This window comes from Saccopteryx bilineata, chromosome 10 (assembly GCF_036850765.1).
Source record: "Saccopteryx bilineata isolate mSacBil1 chromosome 10, mSacBil1_pri_phased_curated, whole genome shotgun sequence".
Taxonomy (NCBI): Eukaryota; Metazoa; Chordata; class Mammalia; order Chiroptera; family Emballonuridae; genus Saccopteryx; species Saccopteryx bilineata.
Window position 1 is genome coordinate 8,738,438 of NC_089499.1, and position 18,674 is coordinate 8,757,111.

The 18,674-nt window shown below is 48.3% G+C and overlaps 2 protein-coding genes across 2 annotated transcripts; both read left to right on the forward strand.

Annotated features, from left to right (window-relative positions):
- Window positions 1-8,075: 8,075 nt before the first annotated feature.
- On the forward strand, window positions 8,076-9,142 carry LOC136314604 (C-C chemokine receptor type 1-like). Its single transcript, XM_066245668.1, is given in 2 exon segments — window positions 8,076-8,976; window positions 8,979-9,142. Coding segments are annotated over 2 exon segments (1,065 nt in total).
- Window positions 9,143-17,093: 7,951 nt separating this feature from the next.
- On the forward strand, window positions 17,094-18,245 carry LOC136313970 (C-C chemokine receptor type 1-like). Its single transcript, XM_066244298.1, has one exon. It carries the CDS (start codon window positions 17,094-17,096, stop codon window positions 18,243-18,245), a length of 1,152 nt encoding a protein of 383 aa, XP_066100395.1.
- The last annotated feature ends 429 nt before the right edge of the window (window positions 18,246-18,674 follow it).

The window sequence follows — 18,674 nt, forward strand, 5'->3', positions numbered from 1 at the left end:
GACACACTGTATATATGCAGAAGAGAAAAACGGGAGAAAATAGACCCCAAATTCTATGAGATTATGTTTGTATCACTCAGAGTTTAATCAGAGACATGCTGTGAGATAAGGCTAGGGTTTCCAAACTGTGTGCTGAGGCACCCAGGGGCCACAGTAAACTCACAGTTACAATTTTTAAGGGCTCCACACTGCACCTGACATTTCCTGGACACCCTGGGAACTACAAGTGGCAGAAAGTTCACAGTTTCAATGTTAGATTGTGGTGCATTCCTTTCAAAGCGGGCGTGTCTCTGCAAAGCTGGGTTTCTGGTGATTTGAGATAAATCAGTGTGGAACAGGAACTGAGGGGACAGTGTCCCATGGATTCCAACATCTGCCCACCAGGCGTACATATCCCATTGGCATGGATTATTTAAAATAAAATAAAATATCATTTTTTAAAATAGATGTGTATTTTTAAGCATCTATAGACAAGATCACTTAAGTTCCTTGAATCTAAAGACTTCCTGAGTGGAAGAGTTCAGTTCTTCTTTTGTCTCCGGGCGCTGAGGAAAAGTACTGGGACCGTAAGGGCTCCGGGAACTGAGAAAGTCTGGGATCCTGAGGAATAAGAGTGTGTTTAGCAACTGGATAGTTTGCAATTGTGGGAGCTGGTGGGCGAGTCTGTGCATGCTTTTGCCTGGCAACAAGCACAGGGAGGGAAGTCTCTAGAGGTCAGCCAAGTGGGCACTCAGGAAGGGACACTAGATATAGACGACAGCAAGGACAAAGTAGAAGGTGTCAGTAGAAAGGACAGTGATGTGAACGGAAGCTGCCCTTTCCCCATGCTGATGCTTGGACTCCTGGCCCAGGACTCCGGGCAGCAGCAGGACCTGCAGTCACTGTGGGTCCAGGTGCTGTCCAACTCCAGCAGCGGGAGCCAGCAGGTGGATGACAGTGCGTGGAGCCACCACAGGGCCTGGCTCCATTTCCATCTTCTGAACACAACACTGTTACTTCACCCTTACAAATGACTGCTAATTACTCCTCCCAGTGGACACACTCCTGGCCCCTATAGGCAAGGGATTCTGGGAAATGTCAGTCCAGGCCCACTAGACTGACACTGGACAGAATCCCCAGGAAGCGTGAGGCTTATTTTCACTGTGCACTCCTTGAGTGCTACCAATATATTTAAACAAGCACATCACGAGCAAAACTATTCTTTGTGAAAAGAAAGAAATGAAGAAAGAGTAGGGAGAGGGAAGAAAATAGATGAGGAAATGTTGAGGAAAGAGAGACAGAGAAAGAATAAAAATCTCAGACCCCTCCCCACAGGACCCAGGGCCCATCCCTCTGGACCGCCTCCTGCTCACTCCCCCTGGAGCCCCAGCCTCTGCCTCTCCCCTCCTGGTAACCCTGCGGCTCACAGGCTCACACCGTGTGGATGCCAGGAACGGCCAACGGGGATTTCACAGCTGATGTCAGTGAAGAGCCCGTGGCTCAGAGCAGCCTGTTGTGTTATTTTTACTTTTTTCAAAGTTTCCTGAAAACGAAATGTCAGTGTATTTTCTTTGAAACACTGTCACACTTCAGTGATTCTCCTGCATTACTTCAGTGTCCAAAACAATTTATATCACATGCCCCACCTGTGTTAAAAATAAGAAGTTGAAAAGCTCTGTGTGTGTGTGTGTGTGTGTGTGTTTGCGTGTGCGTGCACGCTCACAGACCTCTCACCATTGAAGACCTAGGGGACGGGGTGTGGTATGGGGAGGGGACAGCCCACTGAGCAGCAGCTTTTTAGGCCTCCAGCTATAAGCACAGACGTCTTCCTGCTCACGTGTGGGCCAGCCCAGCTCTCCTGGGAGAGATCACTCAGGGCCTGGAGACAAACGCCAGTGAAACTCTAGAACCAGGGTTCCCAAATGTGAGCATGCACCTGCATCCGTGGTCATGGTTTGTACCTGGAAGGGACACCCCACATTAAGACAGGCAGCTTCCTGTCTCAAGCACTGCACCAAATCATTCATTCATGGGCATGTTTGTATGTATCTAACTTAAGTCCCTTTCATAAAGCTGACATGATAACACAACCTTACAGAAGAGGAAATAGACACTTGGGAGCTAAAATAACATGCCCCAAATGAGTAAAAGGTAGGATTGAGATGGGACGCAGGACTGTCAGATTTAAGAGGCTCGTCACTCTTGTGTGCCCCTCGCCCTGCTGTCCGTACAAAGGCATCAAGTTCCTAGGCCTGTAGTCATCACTGTCAATCTGGTTCCCTTCCTGCCTCTCTCTCCCATCATCTCTCTGTAGACAGGCTGCCAAAGGGGGAGACCCCACCCAGCAGACTCACGGGATGTTCCATGATGGCACCTCCTCTATTGTCTTCATTTTCACAGAAGAGGAAACTGAGCCTGAAAAAAATGTTGAAAGCATGGTCACGTACATGATTTATGAATGGTACTTACAACACGCCTGTGAAAAAGGTTAGCAGACTCCAAGTTTTACAGAAAAGCAGGTGGGACCCAAAGAGACACCAGCACAGAGCAGCTGTTGGCTGTTGTGGGGAAAAGCGGAATAAGCATCATTTATGAGACATTATTCTTGTCCCAGACGCTCATACAAGCTGACCTCGTGCATCCTCCTAAGAGTCTAAGCATCCAGTGTTCTCATTTGATGGAGGGGGAGCCAGGACACAGGAAAGCTAGTGATCAGCCCCTGTCTCAAGTGCAGAGCTGGGATTTGAACTTGGCCTGTGCTGGACGATGCAGAAAACAGAAACCTGGGCTCAGAGAGACGGCAAACTCCATCCTACAGACCTGTATTCACTCTGGGCTGGAGGCTCCTCTGCAGGAAACAGCTCTGTGGTTTGGAGGAGTGAGGGGCACACAGACAGGGGAGAAGTAGGGACAGTGAGCTGTGACAGTGGAGGACTAGGGGCGCCAAAGAGAAGCTGCCGCCTCTCCCTGGTTTACTAGCAGGTCATTCTGAGGAACAGAGGACCCGGGTTCCAGTTTAAACACTTTCACTTGCAATCGTAATAAAAAAGAAGAAAGAAAGAAAGAAAGAAAGAAAGAAAGAAAGAAAGAAAGAAAGAAGGAAGGAAGGAAGGAAGGAAGGAAGGAAGGAAGGAAGGGGGGAAGGAAGGAAGGGGAGAAAGAAAAAGAGAGAGAGAGAAAGAAAGAAAGAAAGAAAGAAAGAAAGAAAGAAGGAAGGAAGGAAGGAAGGAAGGAAGGAAGGAAGGAAGGAAGGAAGGAAGGAAGGAAGGAAGGGGGGAAGGAAGGAAGGGGAGAAAGAAAAAGAGAGAGAGAGAAAGAAAGAAAGGAAGAAAGGGAGGAAGGAAGAAAGGAAGAAAGAAAAGGCAGCTCACTGACCAGGAGATCCCCCCTCCCTGCATCAGTCCCCCTCCCATTTCCAGCCTTCAGTGGCTCCACAAGTTCTGGGAAACACCTTAGTGCCACCTGCCTCACCCCAAACCACGCCACCTCATCGCCTTCCCCAATGCCCTTAAGACAGAACCTGCAGAGAGAAGAAGTATTACCAAGTGACCACAGGAAAACAATTGCATGGAACTCAGCATCCAGGAAATGTTTGGTCCTGCAGAACAGCGCGGCTCGTAATTCTGGTCCTGAGGGAGAATGATGTGGAATTAAGAAAACAGACTCATTAAGAAAAATGGATGGGATCGGGAGGCCTCTTCAATGCTGATGGCAATATCAGAGTGCCCCATAGCCCCAGTTTGCTTTATTATATAGCTGTATGCAAATCAAGGAAGTCCTTGATACACACTTACACATCTGAGGCAAAAACAGGAACTCTCCCAAGGCATAACCAGGAATCCCCCACCATGCATAAGCAAAACCAACCAACATCAGAACAAACAGAGAGGGAGAGGAAGGGCATGTAAACTGCTTCCAGCAACTTAAGCAGCAAGTGAAGTGGGTGCAAATACTCAGCATCACAGCCAATATGGAGGTGGAGGGGGGGGAGAACATAGCCTTTTGCTAAACCTTGAATTTACAAAGGCTTTTTGCCACTTGCAGTCTACAACAGTTTGGTCTCGTTATTATTCTTGCATACTCACCTTTGTAAAAAGAAGAATTTGCCTCCTTCTTTGCTTTCTGAATGACTGAGATCCCTAGTGTTCTGTCTCCATCGTTACACAGGAACTGAAAGATTTCCTACTCCATCGGGACCTTGAACCTTGAAAACAAAGACTCTAAAAACTCTACAAATAAAGACTTTGTGGACAGAATCCTCTGACATGATGGCCCCTTGACACACATGCAAGGCAGTGAACTACGCAGCAGTGCAGAGAATGGGAGGATTTATAAGATGGGCAATCAGATGTGAAATAAGTTCTTTTAGTTGTTGTTAAAAAAGAAAAGCTGTCTTGAATGATGGGACTGACTGATTTAGAACATTGGCGCAACATTAAGGGACAAAACAAGCACTTTATGTTGAAGGCTATACTAGAGGAAATTACTTGCAAAATTTCCCTCATATGAATGAAAATGATACATGGTGTGTGAAGTCATTGTAGTAGGAGGAAGATACGAATCAGACAAGTCTTTGCAGATCCAGGAAGATTTGAAGCTAAACCAACTTCTTAAGAAAAGTAGAACCAAGGATCCTCAAACTCAGACTGCAGGCTGACTTTGGAGAAGGTAGGATATCACCACCTGAAGGCAGGGAGGTGGCCAGGTGATGTATTTGGTTGTATCCATTCTGTCGTAATAATGAAAGTGGCAGCAGAATTTTGTTCTGAGAATAGTGGGGTTGAGGCTACTTGGAGGTATCTATTCAATTGTTTCTCCTGCCCCAAAATCTGGAGAGACACACATTCCAGAGTAGAAATTCCCAAGAGTATGCATAGCCTGCCACCAGGCTATGTGTCACTCATTGACTTTTTTGTCCTCATTCTGACCAGCAGGACAGCTCTTAGGCTATTCAGACTGGCAGGGTGGTGGGTGAGCATTGATGTGCTCCTAAATATTTTATTCTGGGCTTCCCTAAAAATTCCATAGCGGGCTTTCCTGAAGAGAGAGCCCTGATTTCCAGTGTAGCTGATTTTGCATGTAAACATGCCCACTGTGCTGGATTTCAAGCTACCAATATGCTGACTGTGGGGTTGGGGACACATGCACACGGTTGGTTCTTATGAACCAGGAACAGCCAGCTGCCCCACACCTCAGGCCTGATGTCTTTACCGCACAGACTTCCCTCCCTGCTCAGAGGCTCACCTACTCCCAGGATGCAGCATGTTGGCACTGGAAGGTTCCAGGCTCCAGGGCCAGAGCTGACCTCTGGGCAATGACCTTGGGGCAGAATTGAGAGACAGACGACAGCATGGCTGGCTGGTGGCATTCACCATGGTCCTTGATTTCTCCTCAAGGCCCTGCCCCAGCCCCAATCCCTTGGGGAGCAGTGTTATTACATGGTGCCCACCTGTAGGGAAAACTGTGAATGGAGCAGGATATCGGAGGGATGGAGGTTACTTTGTTTAATGGTATCTAACGATGCTGACTCAACGTGCCTTCACTTTGCCAAAATGTCTCCAAAGACTGTGCTCCTGGGGTCAGTGTTGCACGAGCCACTCCTTGTGCTTCCCCCTGCCTGTTGCTTCCACTCTAAGCCCTGTGGTCCCCATGATGCTGACCCTGGCCGTGGCTGCAGAAATCAGAATTTGTCAACTCGGCTTTGTTAATGGCGTACAGTCGGGTTTTTCCAGGAAGAAGGCTGATTACTCAGTCACAGGGCTAGGGCAAAGGTGGAGAAGTGACCCAGAGAAATGGATTTGGCAGGAAACCATAGTGTCCTAGCCGAGGCGTCCAACAACCACCCCCCATGGGCCTTAAGTTTCTAAGCCCACTACAGAAATGTAAGTTTCTCAGCAGGAAACATTCACACAGCGGTGCATAAGGAAAAGCACCAGAGACTCCGGGTGAAGGGAATTATGATGCAGGCAAGTCCTGCTACATGACTGGTGTCTAAGTCAAAGCTTAATGAAAATCTGAAAATGCACTTCCCACGGCTGTGTCCATTATCAAGCAGAATTCCCTTTCTAGAATTCTCTGTTCCCCTCCAGTACCTAACCACAGAAAGACCTGGTGGGGGATCTTGGGGACAGGGGACATCAGCCAGAATAGGATTGGAGACTGGGACATTTCTGGTGACTAGAGTCCTCAGGAAAGAGGTAATGCCAGGAAGGAGGTCCCCTGACGTTTACTAATGTCCTGGCGAGGGCCAGCACTGGCTTTTGTCATACCTGATCTTACAGTAGTCCCTCAAGGTAACGGATACTTTCTCACATTACAGAAGAGGGACTGAGCATCAGGGAAAGAGATGAACTTCTTGAAGTTCACACAGTTGGTCGGTTACACCAAAGCCCATGCTCCTTTTGGGGAGGCGTCTTCAGTAAGTGGTCAGAAAGGATTGGAAAGAGGGCTGAAGAGCAGGTGTGGGGAGTCCTGTAAGGCAAGCCATCTAGTGGTGCTTTCTCCTTTGTGTTTGTGCTTTTTTGTTTTAAGGCAACGTTGGATAAACTATTTCAGAACTCATTTCTGAGCATTCCAGCTTCCACCTGGATGTGCAACACCGCATGGCTTCAGGCTGTTCTGAGCCAGTCCTCCCGAGAACCCCCTGCTTCTCACCAGGTCACCTGCTCACCCAGCCTGGCTCTCCCCTGAGTCCTCACAGCTGTCCCAGGAGGCCAACAGAGTTTCTGTCAACCTGCCTGTGCCCCTTCAGGGCCGTGTGATGTTGGCCAGGCTGAGCTCACACGTGTGGCCTCGGTGTCCTCAACTAAGGGATGGGTAGCCTCGGTATTCTCAACTAGGATTGCACTGTGGCAGCATTACTGGGGTTGGGGAGATAATTTGTGCATGGTAGGACATCCTTGCCCCTGACAACCAAATGATAGAATCATCAGCCTAGGCTTTGTGACAACTAAATAGATCAAATGGCCACACAGAGTCATGTGCCCCAAGTGTCCTATGTCACCTCAGCAAAGAATCTCCTTAAGCCCTGGCTGGTTGGCTCAGTGGTAGAGCCTCAGCTCAGCATGTCCCGGGTTTGATTCCTAGCCAGGGCACACAGGAGAAGCTCCCATCTGCTTCTCCACACTTCTTTCTCTTCTTTCTCTCTATCTCTCTCTTCCCCTCCTATACCTAAAGCTCCGTTGGAGCAAAGTTGGCCCGGGTGCTGAGGATGGCTCCATGGCCTCCACTTCAGGTGCTAGAACGATTCTGGTTGCAATGGAGCAAGGGCCGCAGAAGGGCAAAGCATCGCCCTCTTATGGGCTTGCCAGGTGGATCCTGATTGGGCGCATGCGGGAGTCTGTCTCTCTGCCGCCCCGTTTCTCACATCAGAGATATACAAAACCAAAACAAACAAACAAACATAGAACCTTCTGAGTTACAAATGAAGTTTCATTACTAAGATTTTGAAACTCAGCCAGGACGGATTCCTTTCCCATGTCCTCCTGTGCACTTCCAAATGCAAGGTTGCTGCTCTGTGATTGGAGGCTGAAAGTTCAAGTGGTTTCAAGAGTGGACGTGAGAATGATACACACTGGATGTGAGCTCCAGCTCTCATTTTATCAGATGTGTCCTACACACTGTCAAACTCTCTGTCATCAGGTGTAAAATGGGAGACAGAAATGGTGCCCTTCCTGGATTCTTTAACGCTGAGTCCAATGACAGGTCCGTGGGAATCATGAGGGAAGCGTTGGTGATGAAGAATGAGGTTGCTCTCCCTTTGTCTGGGTGTTCCATCCACCAGACGTTCCCTTCCCAACAGTCATTGCCAAAGGATGTGACTTCATGGTTTGTGCACTCATTTGTTTATTGTCTCCACCACGCCTACATGCCACCCCATTAAACTACAATTTCAAAAAGTGAAAAAGACATGAGGCCACTTTGTTCAAGGTTGTGTCCCAGGACATGGTTACAAGTAGGCACTTTTCACTCAATAAACAGTTATCAAGTGGTTGGTGTCATATAATAACTGCCTTGTCTCTGTTGTCCAGAGCCCCCTGCCTTTACCAGCAAATAAATACAGAAACCATCTACCTGGACCCACAGCAGAAAACAGGATGGAAATTTCCAACATTTTAATGGACTATGATGGGACCATAGAAGTGAACTACGGGGACACAACCCCTTGCCTATATGAAACTGTAAGGTCTTTAGGAGCTCAGCTGCTGCCCCCTTTGTACTCCCTGGTATTTTTCATTGGCCTGGTCAGCGACATCCTGGTGGTCCTGGTCCTCCTGCAGCACAAGAGGCTCAAGAACATGACCAGCATCTACGTCCTCAACCTGGCCGTTTCTGACCTGCTCTTCCTCTTCACGCTGGTCTTCTGGATTCACTACAATTTGAAAGCAAACTGGGTGTTCAGCAATGTCATCTGCAAGTTGGTCTTGGGGCTTTATTATGTAAGTCAGTACAGCGAGATCTTCTTCATCATCCTGCTGACCATCGACAGGTACCTGGCCATCGTCCACGCTGTGTTTGCCCTGCGGGTCCGGACCATCACATTCGGTATCATCACCAGCGTAGTCAGCTGGGTCCTTGCCTTTCTAATTTCAATTCCAGAGTTTTACTTTATGGATTTCCAGAGGTATGGAGGTGGTTACATCTGCAGCTTCAATATTTCTTATAAGTACTACAAACATTGGATACGGTTGCCGCCTCTGACACTGAACATCCTGGGGGTGGTCTTGCCTCTGGTGATCATGATCGTCTGCTACACGGGGATCATAAAGATTCTGCTCAGACGACCCAATGAGAGGAAGTCCAAAGTCGTCCGTCTGATTTTTGTCATCATGATCATCTTTTTTCTCTTTTGGACGCCCTTCAATCTGACTCTGTCTATTTCTGCATTTGAAGACGTCCTTTCAGTCAGTTCCTGTAACCACAAAGACCAACTAGCCCTGGCCATTCAGGTGACAGAGGTGATCGCCTACATGCACTGCTGTGTCAACCTCATTATCTACATTTTGTTGTCGAGAGGTTCTGTGGGTATCTACATGAGTTGTTCCACAGGCTCCTGTTCCTGAGCTCGATTAATAGGCTCCCCTTCTTCTACACCGAGAACCAGGACAGGGCCAGCTCCATGTCCCCATCCTCAGCGAAGCAGGAACTCTCTGATGGGTTCTGACTCAGCTCCCAGCAAGAGTGACCTGCTAGGCACAGTGGCTGGAGGGGAGGCAGCTTCAGTGTCCCAGTCAGATTGTGACCACTGACCAGTGTGGAGCAACACCACCTGGGGTTGAGGTGGATCACCTCAGGGGCTTGAGTCTTCTTTGTGAACTTCTCCCCGGAGATGAATGAGTGAACTAGGTCATTCTGGATGACGGAAAAAATGGCGCCAGCCAAGGGCTTAGGCAAAATAGTTCCAGATTTTTGGATGTGAACATTTGTAAACAAGGCCACTAAGCATCTCCTCAACTCCACACCCATTACCAGTGAGCTTGGAAACAGTGATTTCCACAGTTGAGTCCCCCCTGCAGGGTTCAGGCTGCTGGAAGCCCTGAGGAACACAGAACTCATGATGGCAGAACTTGAGACCTAATGGAAAATAGAATTGGAAACTGTCCTTGGCAATGGAACTTTCATTAGAGAAAATTTTTAATCAAACAACTCTGGCCAAGGGCCAAACACAGACCTTGTGTATAAAAAGTTGTACATCTAGAAAAGCCATGGAAAAGTAAAGTCATTATTTCAAAAACCCAGAAATCAAAATCTCCTCTAAATCATTCTACCCAATTACAGACAATGTACAGTTTTCATAAACTTTCTAGTTTAATGTTTTCTCTTGTGCACATTCATGATTATAACAAAGATGTACTACTATTCTCACCCTTCTGCTCTTGTTGTTTTTAAGTAGTAGCATGTTCAATCAAGTTTCTAGCTCAATACATTATTTCAAAGCCTTGGTTACAGTGTTGGCACTGAAATCCACGGCACAGACGCACTCAGATTGACTCGTGTCCCCATGGTGCTTGCACAAATCAATTCACTCCCACGTGGTGACTGAGGACCTACTCTCGTCAAAGCAACTCTGGAGGACACAGGTGCAGGTGGGAGTGTGTTCTCCAAGAGCCCTGTGCTCAGTGAGGTGACAGCCCCAGGGATGCCAACAGAGCCCGGGTGGGGTGGGTGGGGCTGAGACCAGGGATATAAGACTGCTGTGAGTAGAGCCTGCCACCCACACATGCACCGCATCCTTCCATGTGCTGTGATGGGGCAGGTGCCAAATGAGACGGTCAGTTTGACTAGGGAAACAGGCCTATTAACATGGTTGGCGGGGATTTGGAAGGCCAGCACCAAATCACTTTGTAGTTTTTATACAACCCCCAAAGCATTCTGTCTTAGCCCTTAATTTAGCAATTTAAAACCAATTTGAAACAATAATTAGGTGAAACAGTGTAAGCAAATTTGGAATATGAAAAGTATTTTACTGGAAAAGAAATTGGCCTGCTTATAAATCCACACACATTATAAAACATAAAATACAAAAATGTTACACAAAAAACAAACGTATGTAACACTAAAATTAAGACCAAGGTGCTACTGTCAACTCCCCTAATATATCAGGAAATATTAGAAATCAATAGAAAAACCACTGGGATTTTTCTATCACACATAATTATTTTATATACCCAAATATAAAAAAATTAACAAATTATTAACAGATAGGTCATAGAAGAAATGCCATAGCTATTAATATGCAATATCAATTAGTAAGCAAAGAAATGCTAAAGACAGTGAAACATTTCTTTTTAGTTGTTAAGATGATAACTAGATGTCATTTAATTTTATTGATGAAAATACCCAGAGCAGGTAAGAATGTGGCAACAGAGTCCCTGTCACGTATTTCTGATGGAAATGTAAATCAGTGCAGCGTTTCTGAAAGGCACTTTGGCAATGGGTATAAAGATCATTTAGAAAGTACATCTGGTAATCCGCTGTCCATGAATCGTCACAGATAATGGTAACATGCAGCACATCATGCACTCTGGAAAGTTCGATAACCGAGGAAGGGTTAAATAAGTGCTGTAAGTATGAGCTAGGATACAGACATAATGACTTCTAAAAAAAATTATTCAAGTGAATATCCTTGAATTGTTAATGTTAAATAAAAAAGAAAAATACAGAATCTTCTGGTTTATATTTTATAATATATATATATATACATACATATACATATACATGCAGAAGACAAGGACAGGGAGAAAATAGACTGCAAAATTCTATGGGATTATGTGTGTATCACTCAGAGTTTAATCAGAGACATGCTGTGAGATAAGGCTAGGGTTTCCAAACTGTGTGCCGAGGCACCCAGGGCCACAGTGAACTCAGTTTTAATTTTTAAGGGCTCCACACTGCACCTGATATTTCCTGGACACCCTGGGAACTACAAGTAGGAGAAAGTTCACAGTTTCAATGTTAGATTGTGGCGCATTCCTTTCAAAGCTGGCGTGTCTCTGCAAAGCTGGGTTTCTGGTGGTTTGAGATAAATCAGTGTGGAACAGGAACTGAGGGGACAGTGTCCCACGGATTCCAACATCTGCTCACCAGGTGTACATATCCCATTGGCATGGATTATTTAAAAGTAAAATATAATTTTATTTTTTCTATTATTATGTATTTTCCAGCAGCTATAGACAAAATCACTTCAGTTGTTTGAATGTAAATACTTATGAAGGGAACAGTTCGGTTCTTCCTTTGCCCTCTGGTCGCTGAGGAAAAGTACTGGGACCTTAAGGGCTCTGGGAACTGCATTTCCCTGCATTACTTTGATGCCCCGAACAATGTGTATCATATGCCCCACCTGTGTTAAAAATAAAAGTACAAAAGCAGTGTGTGTGTGTGTGTGTGTGTGTGTGTGTGTGTGCATGCACGCACGCGCACTGGCCTCTCACCATTGAAGCTCTAGGGGACGGGGTGTGGTATTAGGGAGGGAACAGCCCACTGAGCAGCAGCTTGTTTAGCCCTCCAGCTATAAGCACGAGACTTCTTTCCGCTCATGTGTGGGCCAGCCCAGCTCTCCCGGGGACAGATCACTGAGGGCCTGCAGACAAAGGCCACTGAAAATCTAGATCCCAAACATGAGCCAGCATCAGAATCACGTGGAGGACATGTCAAAGACAGAGTGTCTGATTCAGTAGGTTTGGAAAGGAACCCCAGAATCTGCATTACTTGAAAGTTCTGGGGGGTGTTGATGTTGCCGCTCTAGAGTCTTAACTGCGAGAAACCCTGCTGTAGAAAGTTCCGTGTCCCTCCTATCCAGGGGCGTTCATCCCTGGACCAGGGTATCCCCCGGCCATGACATTCATTGTTCCTTACTGCAGTGACTTGCTTAATAATCTGTGAGGCTGGCTAAGCCGTGGGCACCTGAAGAACTGTATCAGTCTCTCTCGGTCACCGCTACATCCCTATCACTTATAGTGCCTGGCATGTCATGGGTACTCGATAAATACAAGTGAAGTGAACAAGTATATGTGCCTGGCATGTCCTGTCTGTGTCGTGGGGGCCACAGGAGCCTGGAGCAGAGCTGGAAAGCTGGCTAAGCATCACTGACCATGTCTCTTACTGTATACATGATGAAGGAAGAGGCCGGTGTCACAAGCTTTGTTCTCAGGAACTGACCCGCTAACCAAGTACGACAGATAAGCAGACACACACAGATCTTCCATTTCCTGTTGCGGGGTAGGGCTGGCTGATGTCCACTTGGCAGAGTGCCCTAGTGGGGGAGGGGCAGGGAGCTCAGCTGTGCCAACACTGGCGTGCATCTGAGTCTCCTGAGCACCCCGTGGGCACGCCCCTCAGACTGCACATCTACACGCTGCAGCCTCTCCAACAACACGGGGCTCCCTGCCTGGCGAGCAGGGCAGACGGGAAGCCAGAATAGCACAGGAAGCAGCTCTTGACCAGCTGTGGGCAGGTCCAGATTCCATGGACACTGCCTGGTGTCCTCACCACTCAGGCCTGAAGTCTGATCACCCTGCAGGGCCCCTGATTCCTAGTAGGACCGAACCCTACTGCCCACAGCAGCAGGGACTCTGTGGCTCTCATCATCAGCTCCTTCCTATTCCAGTTTCAGTATCTCCTCCCCTGCAGTGTTTCCTGGGACCCCTGTACACTCACTGCGTGCACCTGCATCCGTGGCTCATGGTTTTCACCTTGAGGGAGACCCCACATTAAGACAGGCAGCAATATGTCTCAAGCACTGCACCAAATCATTCATTTATTCATGTGTGTCTATGTATCTTTCTTTAATCCGATCTCTAACATTGGCATTATAACTCTGCCTTACAGAGTAGGATAGAGACACTTGGGAGCATAAATAACATGCGCAAAGTCAGTAAAAGGTGGACCTGGGATGTTACGCAGGGCTGTCAGATGTGAGAGGCTCGTCACTGTTGTGCCCCTCGCCCTGCTATCTGTACAAAGGCAGCAAGTTCCCGGGTCCGTAGCCATCGCTGTCAATCTGGTTCCCTTCCTGCCTCTCTCTCCCGCCCTCTCACTGCAGACAGGCTGCCAAAGGGGGAGACCCCACCCAGCAGACTCACGGGATGTTCCACGATGGCACCTCCTCTATTGTCTTCATTTTCACAGATGAGGAACCTGAGCCTGAAAGGAAAAGTGACATTTTGAAAGCAAGCCCACATTTATGATTTCTGTTTTTTTAAATTTGTTTTTATGTAATGTGTTGACATGGTTTCCAGTGTCCGCATTTATGATTTCTGAATCATTTGATGAAGAGGAGCCATGACTTGGAAAAGGTGGTGATCTGCTCACGTCTCAGTGGAGAGCTGGGATCTGAACTTGGCCTGTGTGGCACCATTGCATAAAACCGAAGCCTGGGCTCAGAGGACAGGCCACAGTCCATTGGACCGACCTGTATTGCCTCCGGGCTGGAGGGTGCTGTAGGAAAAACAGCGCTGTGGGGTTTGGGGAAAGACGGGGCACAGACACGGGAGAAGAGGGGGACAGTGAGCATCAGAAGTGGAGGACTAAGGGCGCCAAAGAGAAGCTGCCGCCTCTCCTGGTCATTTGGGGGAACAAAGGACCTAGAGTTCTGGTATAAATTCTTCCACTTCCCATCTTCAAAATAAAAGAACAAAAAGGAAGAAAAAAATAGAGGAGGGTGGAAGGGTAGGAGCAAAGGATGGAGTGAGGGAGTGAGTGAGGGAGAGACAGAGGGAGAAAAGGAGAGAGAGAGAGAGAGAAAGAACAAGAAAGAAAGAGAGAGAAAGAGAAAAAGCTGCTCACTGACCACACCCTGCATCAGTCACTGCTCCCCATTCCCAACTCAGCAGCTACACAAGTTCTGGGAACAACTCATGACCACCTACCATGCCCCACTCCGCCCCCTGCACCCAGTTCCTTGAAACAGAGCTCCCCAGCAGAAGTGCCGTCAAATGACCAGACAAAAATCCGTAGAGTGAACTCACCCTCCAGGAATTGCCCACTGATAGACATTATGGCTTTTCGTGCACACCCAGCTGCATAGAGAGAAGAATTTGTCTCCTTCTTGTCATCCTGAGTGACAGAGAACCCCAGAGTCCTTCCTCATCATCAAGTGAATAACTTCCTACTCCATCAGGACCTGGAACCGTGTAAACAAAGACGCTAACAGCTCTAGAAACAAAGACTTCGTGGACAGAATCCCTTGACAGCAGAGTAAGTGGCACTTGTCTTTTCTGTCCTGTCGGCTTCTGTGGAGGGCAATCCGGGTGAATCCGTGCACGCAGTGCGTCTGATGGCCCCTTGACGCACCTGCAAGGCAGTGAATTGTATAGCAATGCTGAGAATGGGAGGATTTATAAGATGGGCAATCAGGTGTGAAATAAGCTTTTATTTCTTATTAAAATAAAGCTGTCTTGAATGATGGATCATTACTGACTGCTTAAGAAAGCTGGCTCAGAATTAAGAGACAAGAGGCACATTCTATGGAAGACTATTTTTTTTTTTTTTTTGACTTTTCTGAAGCTGGAAACAGGGAGAGACAGTCAGACAGACTCCCGCATGCGCCCGACCGGGATCCACCCGGCACGCCCACCAGGGGCGACGCTCTGCCCACCAGGGGGCGATGCTCTGCCCATCCTGGGCGTCGCCATGTTGCGACCAGAGCCACTCTAGCGCCTGAGGAAGAGGCCACAGAGCCATCCCCAGCGTTCGGGCCATCTTTGCTCCAATGGAGCCTTGGCTGCGGGAGGGGAAGAGAGAGACAGAGAGGAAAGCGCGGCGGAGGGGTGGAGAAGCAAATGGGCGCTTCTCCTTTGTGCCCTGGCCGGGAATCAATCCGGGTCCTCCGCACACTAGGCCGACGCTCTACCGCTGAGCCAACCAGCCAGGGCCTATGGAAGACTATTGAAGAGTTAATTACTTGCAAAATTTCCCCCATGTGAATGAAAATCATACATTGTAGCAGAAGGAAGCTATGAATTAGAAAAGTCTTTGTAGATGCAGAATGGTTTGAAACTGAACCAACTTCTTAAGAAGACTAGAACCAAGGATTCTCAAATTCAGGTTGTGGGCTGACTGGGAAGAGGTAATATTTCACCCTCTGACGGCAGGGAGCTGGTTTGGTGACTTCATCGGATGCATCCATTCTGGCATACCAGGAGAGAGGCAGCAGGATATTTTTCTAAGAAGAGACTGATTTGGGGCTACACGAAGGTCTGTACCTCAACTGTTTTCCCACAAAGTCAGGAGAGTCTTGGATTTCCAGAATTAGAAATTCCCAGGAGTGTGCATAGCCTGCCACCAGGCTCTGGGGCACTCATTGACCTTATCGTCTCTAGTCTGACCTGCAGGACGCTCTTAGGCTATTCAGACTGATGGGGAAAGATTTGATGAGCTGCTAAATATTCCATAACAGGCTTTCCTGAAGAGAGAGCCCTGATTTCCAGTGTAGCTGATTTTGCATGTAAACATGCCCACTGTGCTGGATTTCAAGTTACCAATATGCTGACTGTGGGGTTGGGGACACATGCACACGGTTGGTTCTTATGAACCAGGAACAGCCAGCAGCCCACACCTCAGGCCTGGTGTCTTTACCACACAGACTGCCCTCCCTGCTCAGAGACTCCCCTACTCCCAGGATGCAGTATGTTGGCACTGGAAGGTCCCAGGCTCCAGGGCCTGATCTAACCACTCTGCTACGACCCTGGAGCAGACTCTTGAGGCAGACGACAGCATGGCCGGCAGGTTGGCTGCAACATGGCCCTTGGTTTCTCCTTCGAGGCCCCGCCCCAGCCCCAATCCCTTGGGGAGCAGGGTTATTGCATGGTGCCCACTGGTAGGGAAAACAGTGAATGGAGTAGGAGGTCAGGAGGATGCAGGTTACTTTTTTTAATGTCATCTAACGATGCTGACTCAGCGTGTCTTCTCCTTTGCCAAAGTTTCCCCAAAGACGAGGCTCCCGGGGTCAGTGTTGCACGAGCCGCTCCTGTGCTTCCAGCTGCCTGTTGTTTCTACTGAAAACCCTGTGGTCCCCACATGCTGACTCCCATTTGATCTGCCAGCAGCCCTGTCCGTGGCTGCAAAAATCAAAAATTGTCAACTCTGCTTTGTTTCTGATGTCCAGCTCGGGTTTCTCCAAAAAGAGGACTGATAACTCAGTCACAGGGTGAGGCCAGAGGTGGACAAACAAAGCAGATGAATGGATTTGGCAGAAATAATAGTGCCCAGGCGGAAGGTTCCAAACAACCTTCCCCATAGGCTTTAAGTTTCTAAGGCCACTGCAGACATAAACATTTTTATGAAGGAAACATTCATGCAACAGGGCACAGGGCAGAGCACCACAGGTTTCCTTGACAACAGTCATTGCCACAGTATTGGATCATGCTAGGTGCACTCACTGTTTATTGTCTTCCCACCCACAGTCCTCTATAAGCAGCAGTTTCCAGAAAGGCAGAGAAACTGGAACCCCCTAGCTCCACACTGGGTCCCAGGACATGGTATACGGTGGGCACTCAGTAAACAGTTGTGAAGAAGTTGAGACATAATCTCTGCCTTGTCTGTTGTCCAGAGCCCACTGCCTGTAACAGCAAAGAAAATACAGAAACCACCTTCCTGGACCCACGAGAGAAAGCAGGATGGAACTTCCAACCAGTACAGTGGACTGGGACAGGACCAGAGAATTTGACTATGGGGACACTTCCCCATGCCAGAAAGAAGACTTGAGGTCATTTGGAGCTCAGCTGCTGCCCCCTTTGTACTCCCTGGTGTTTGTCATTGGCCTGGTCGGCAACATCCTGGTGGTCCTGGTCCTCTTGCAACACAAGAGGCTCAAGAACATGACCAGCATCTACATCCTCAACCTGGCCATTTCTGACCTGCTCTTCCTCTTCACGCTGCCCTTCTGGATTCACTACTATCGGAAAGATAACTGGGTGTTCGGCAATGTCATGTGCAAGTTGCTGGAAGGGCTTTATTACATAGGTCTGTACAGCGAGATCTTCTTCATCATCCTGCTGACCATCGACAGGTACCTGGCCATCGTCCATGCTGTGTTTGCCCTGCGGGCCCGGACCGTCACATTTGGTATCATCACCAGCGTAGTCAGCTGGGTCCTGGCCAGCCTGGCTGCTATCCCGGGCTTTTACTTTTCTGAGTCCCAGGATGAGTCCGATCGTTCCTCCTGCACCGTTTATTTCCCCCATGAATACCACAATCACTGGAAACAGTTTCTGGCTCTGAAACTGAACATCCTGGGGCTGGTCTTGCCTCTGGTGATCATGATCGTCTGCTACACGGGGATCATAAAGATTCTGCTCAGACGGCCCAATGAGAGGAAGTCCAAAGCCGTCCGTCTGATTTTTGTCATCATGATCGTCTTTTTTCTCTTTTGGACGCCCTTCAATCTGACTAAGTTTGTTGCAGCTTTTGCAGACAAGTTTTTGGACAATAAATGTGAGCAGAATGAACAGCTGGACCTGGCCATTCAGGTGACAGAGATGATTGCTTACATGCACTGCTGTGTCAACCCCATCATCTACGTCTTTGTGGGTGAGAGGTTCCGCAAGTACCTGCATCAGCTGTTCCACTGGCTCCTGTCCCTGACCCCATGGAAATGGCTCCCCTTCTTCCAAACCCAGAGCCAGGACAGGGCCAGCTCCATGTCCCCATCCACAGGGGAGCAGGAACTCTCTGACGGGATCAGATTGATGCGTAGCAAGAGTGACCTGCCAGGGAAGGTGGCTGGAGGTGAGGCAGCTTCGGTGTCCTGGTCAGATAGTGACCACTGACCAGTGTGGAGCGACGCCACCTGGGGTTGAGGTGGATCACCTCTGGGGCTTGACGGTTTCCTGTGAGCTTCTCCATGGATATGAATGAGTGAGCTGGTCATTCCAGAATACGGAACAAAGGGCGCCAGCCAACAGCTTGGGCCAAACAGGGTTTCAGATTTGTGAACATGAACATTTGTAAACAAAGCCACCGAGCATCCCCTCACTACCTTCCCGACCACCAGTGAGCTTGGAAACAGTGATTTACACATTGACTCAGCTCTGAGCCAGGAGCCAATCAGGAGCCAGCAGCTGATTCTCTCACCCCCTCCACAGCCCCCAGCAGGGATTTAGGCTGCTGGAAACCCCCGAGGAGCCTAGAACTCATGATGGAAGGGCTTGAAGCTAAGGAGAGACAGAATTGGGGAACTGTCATTGGCACCAAAACTT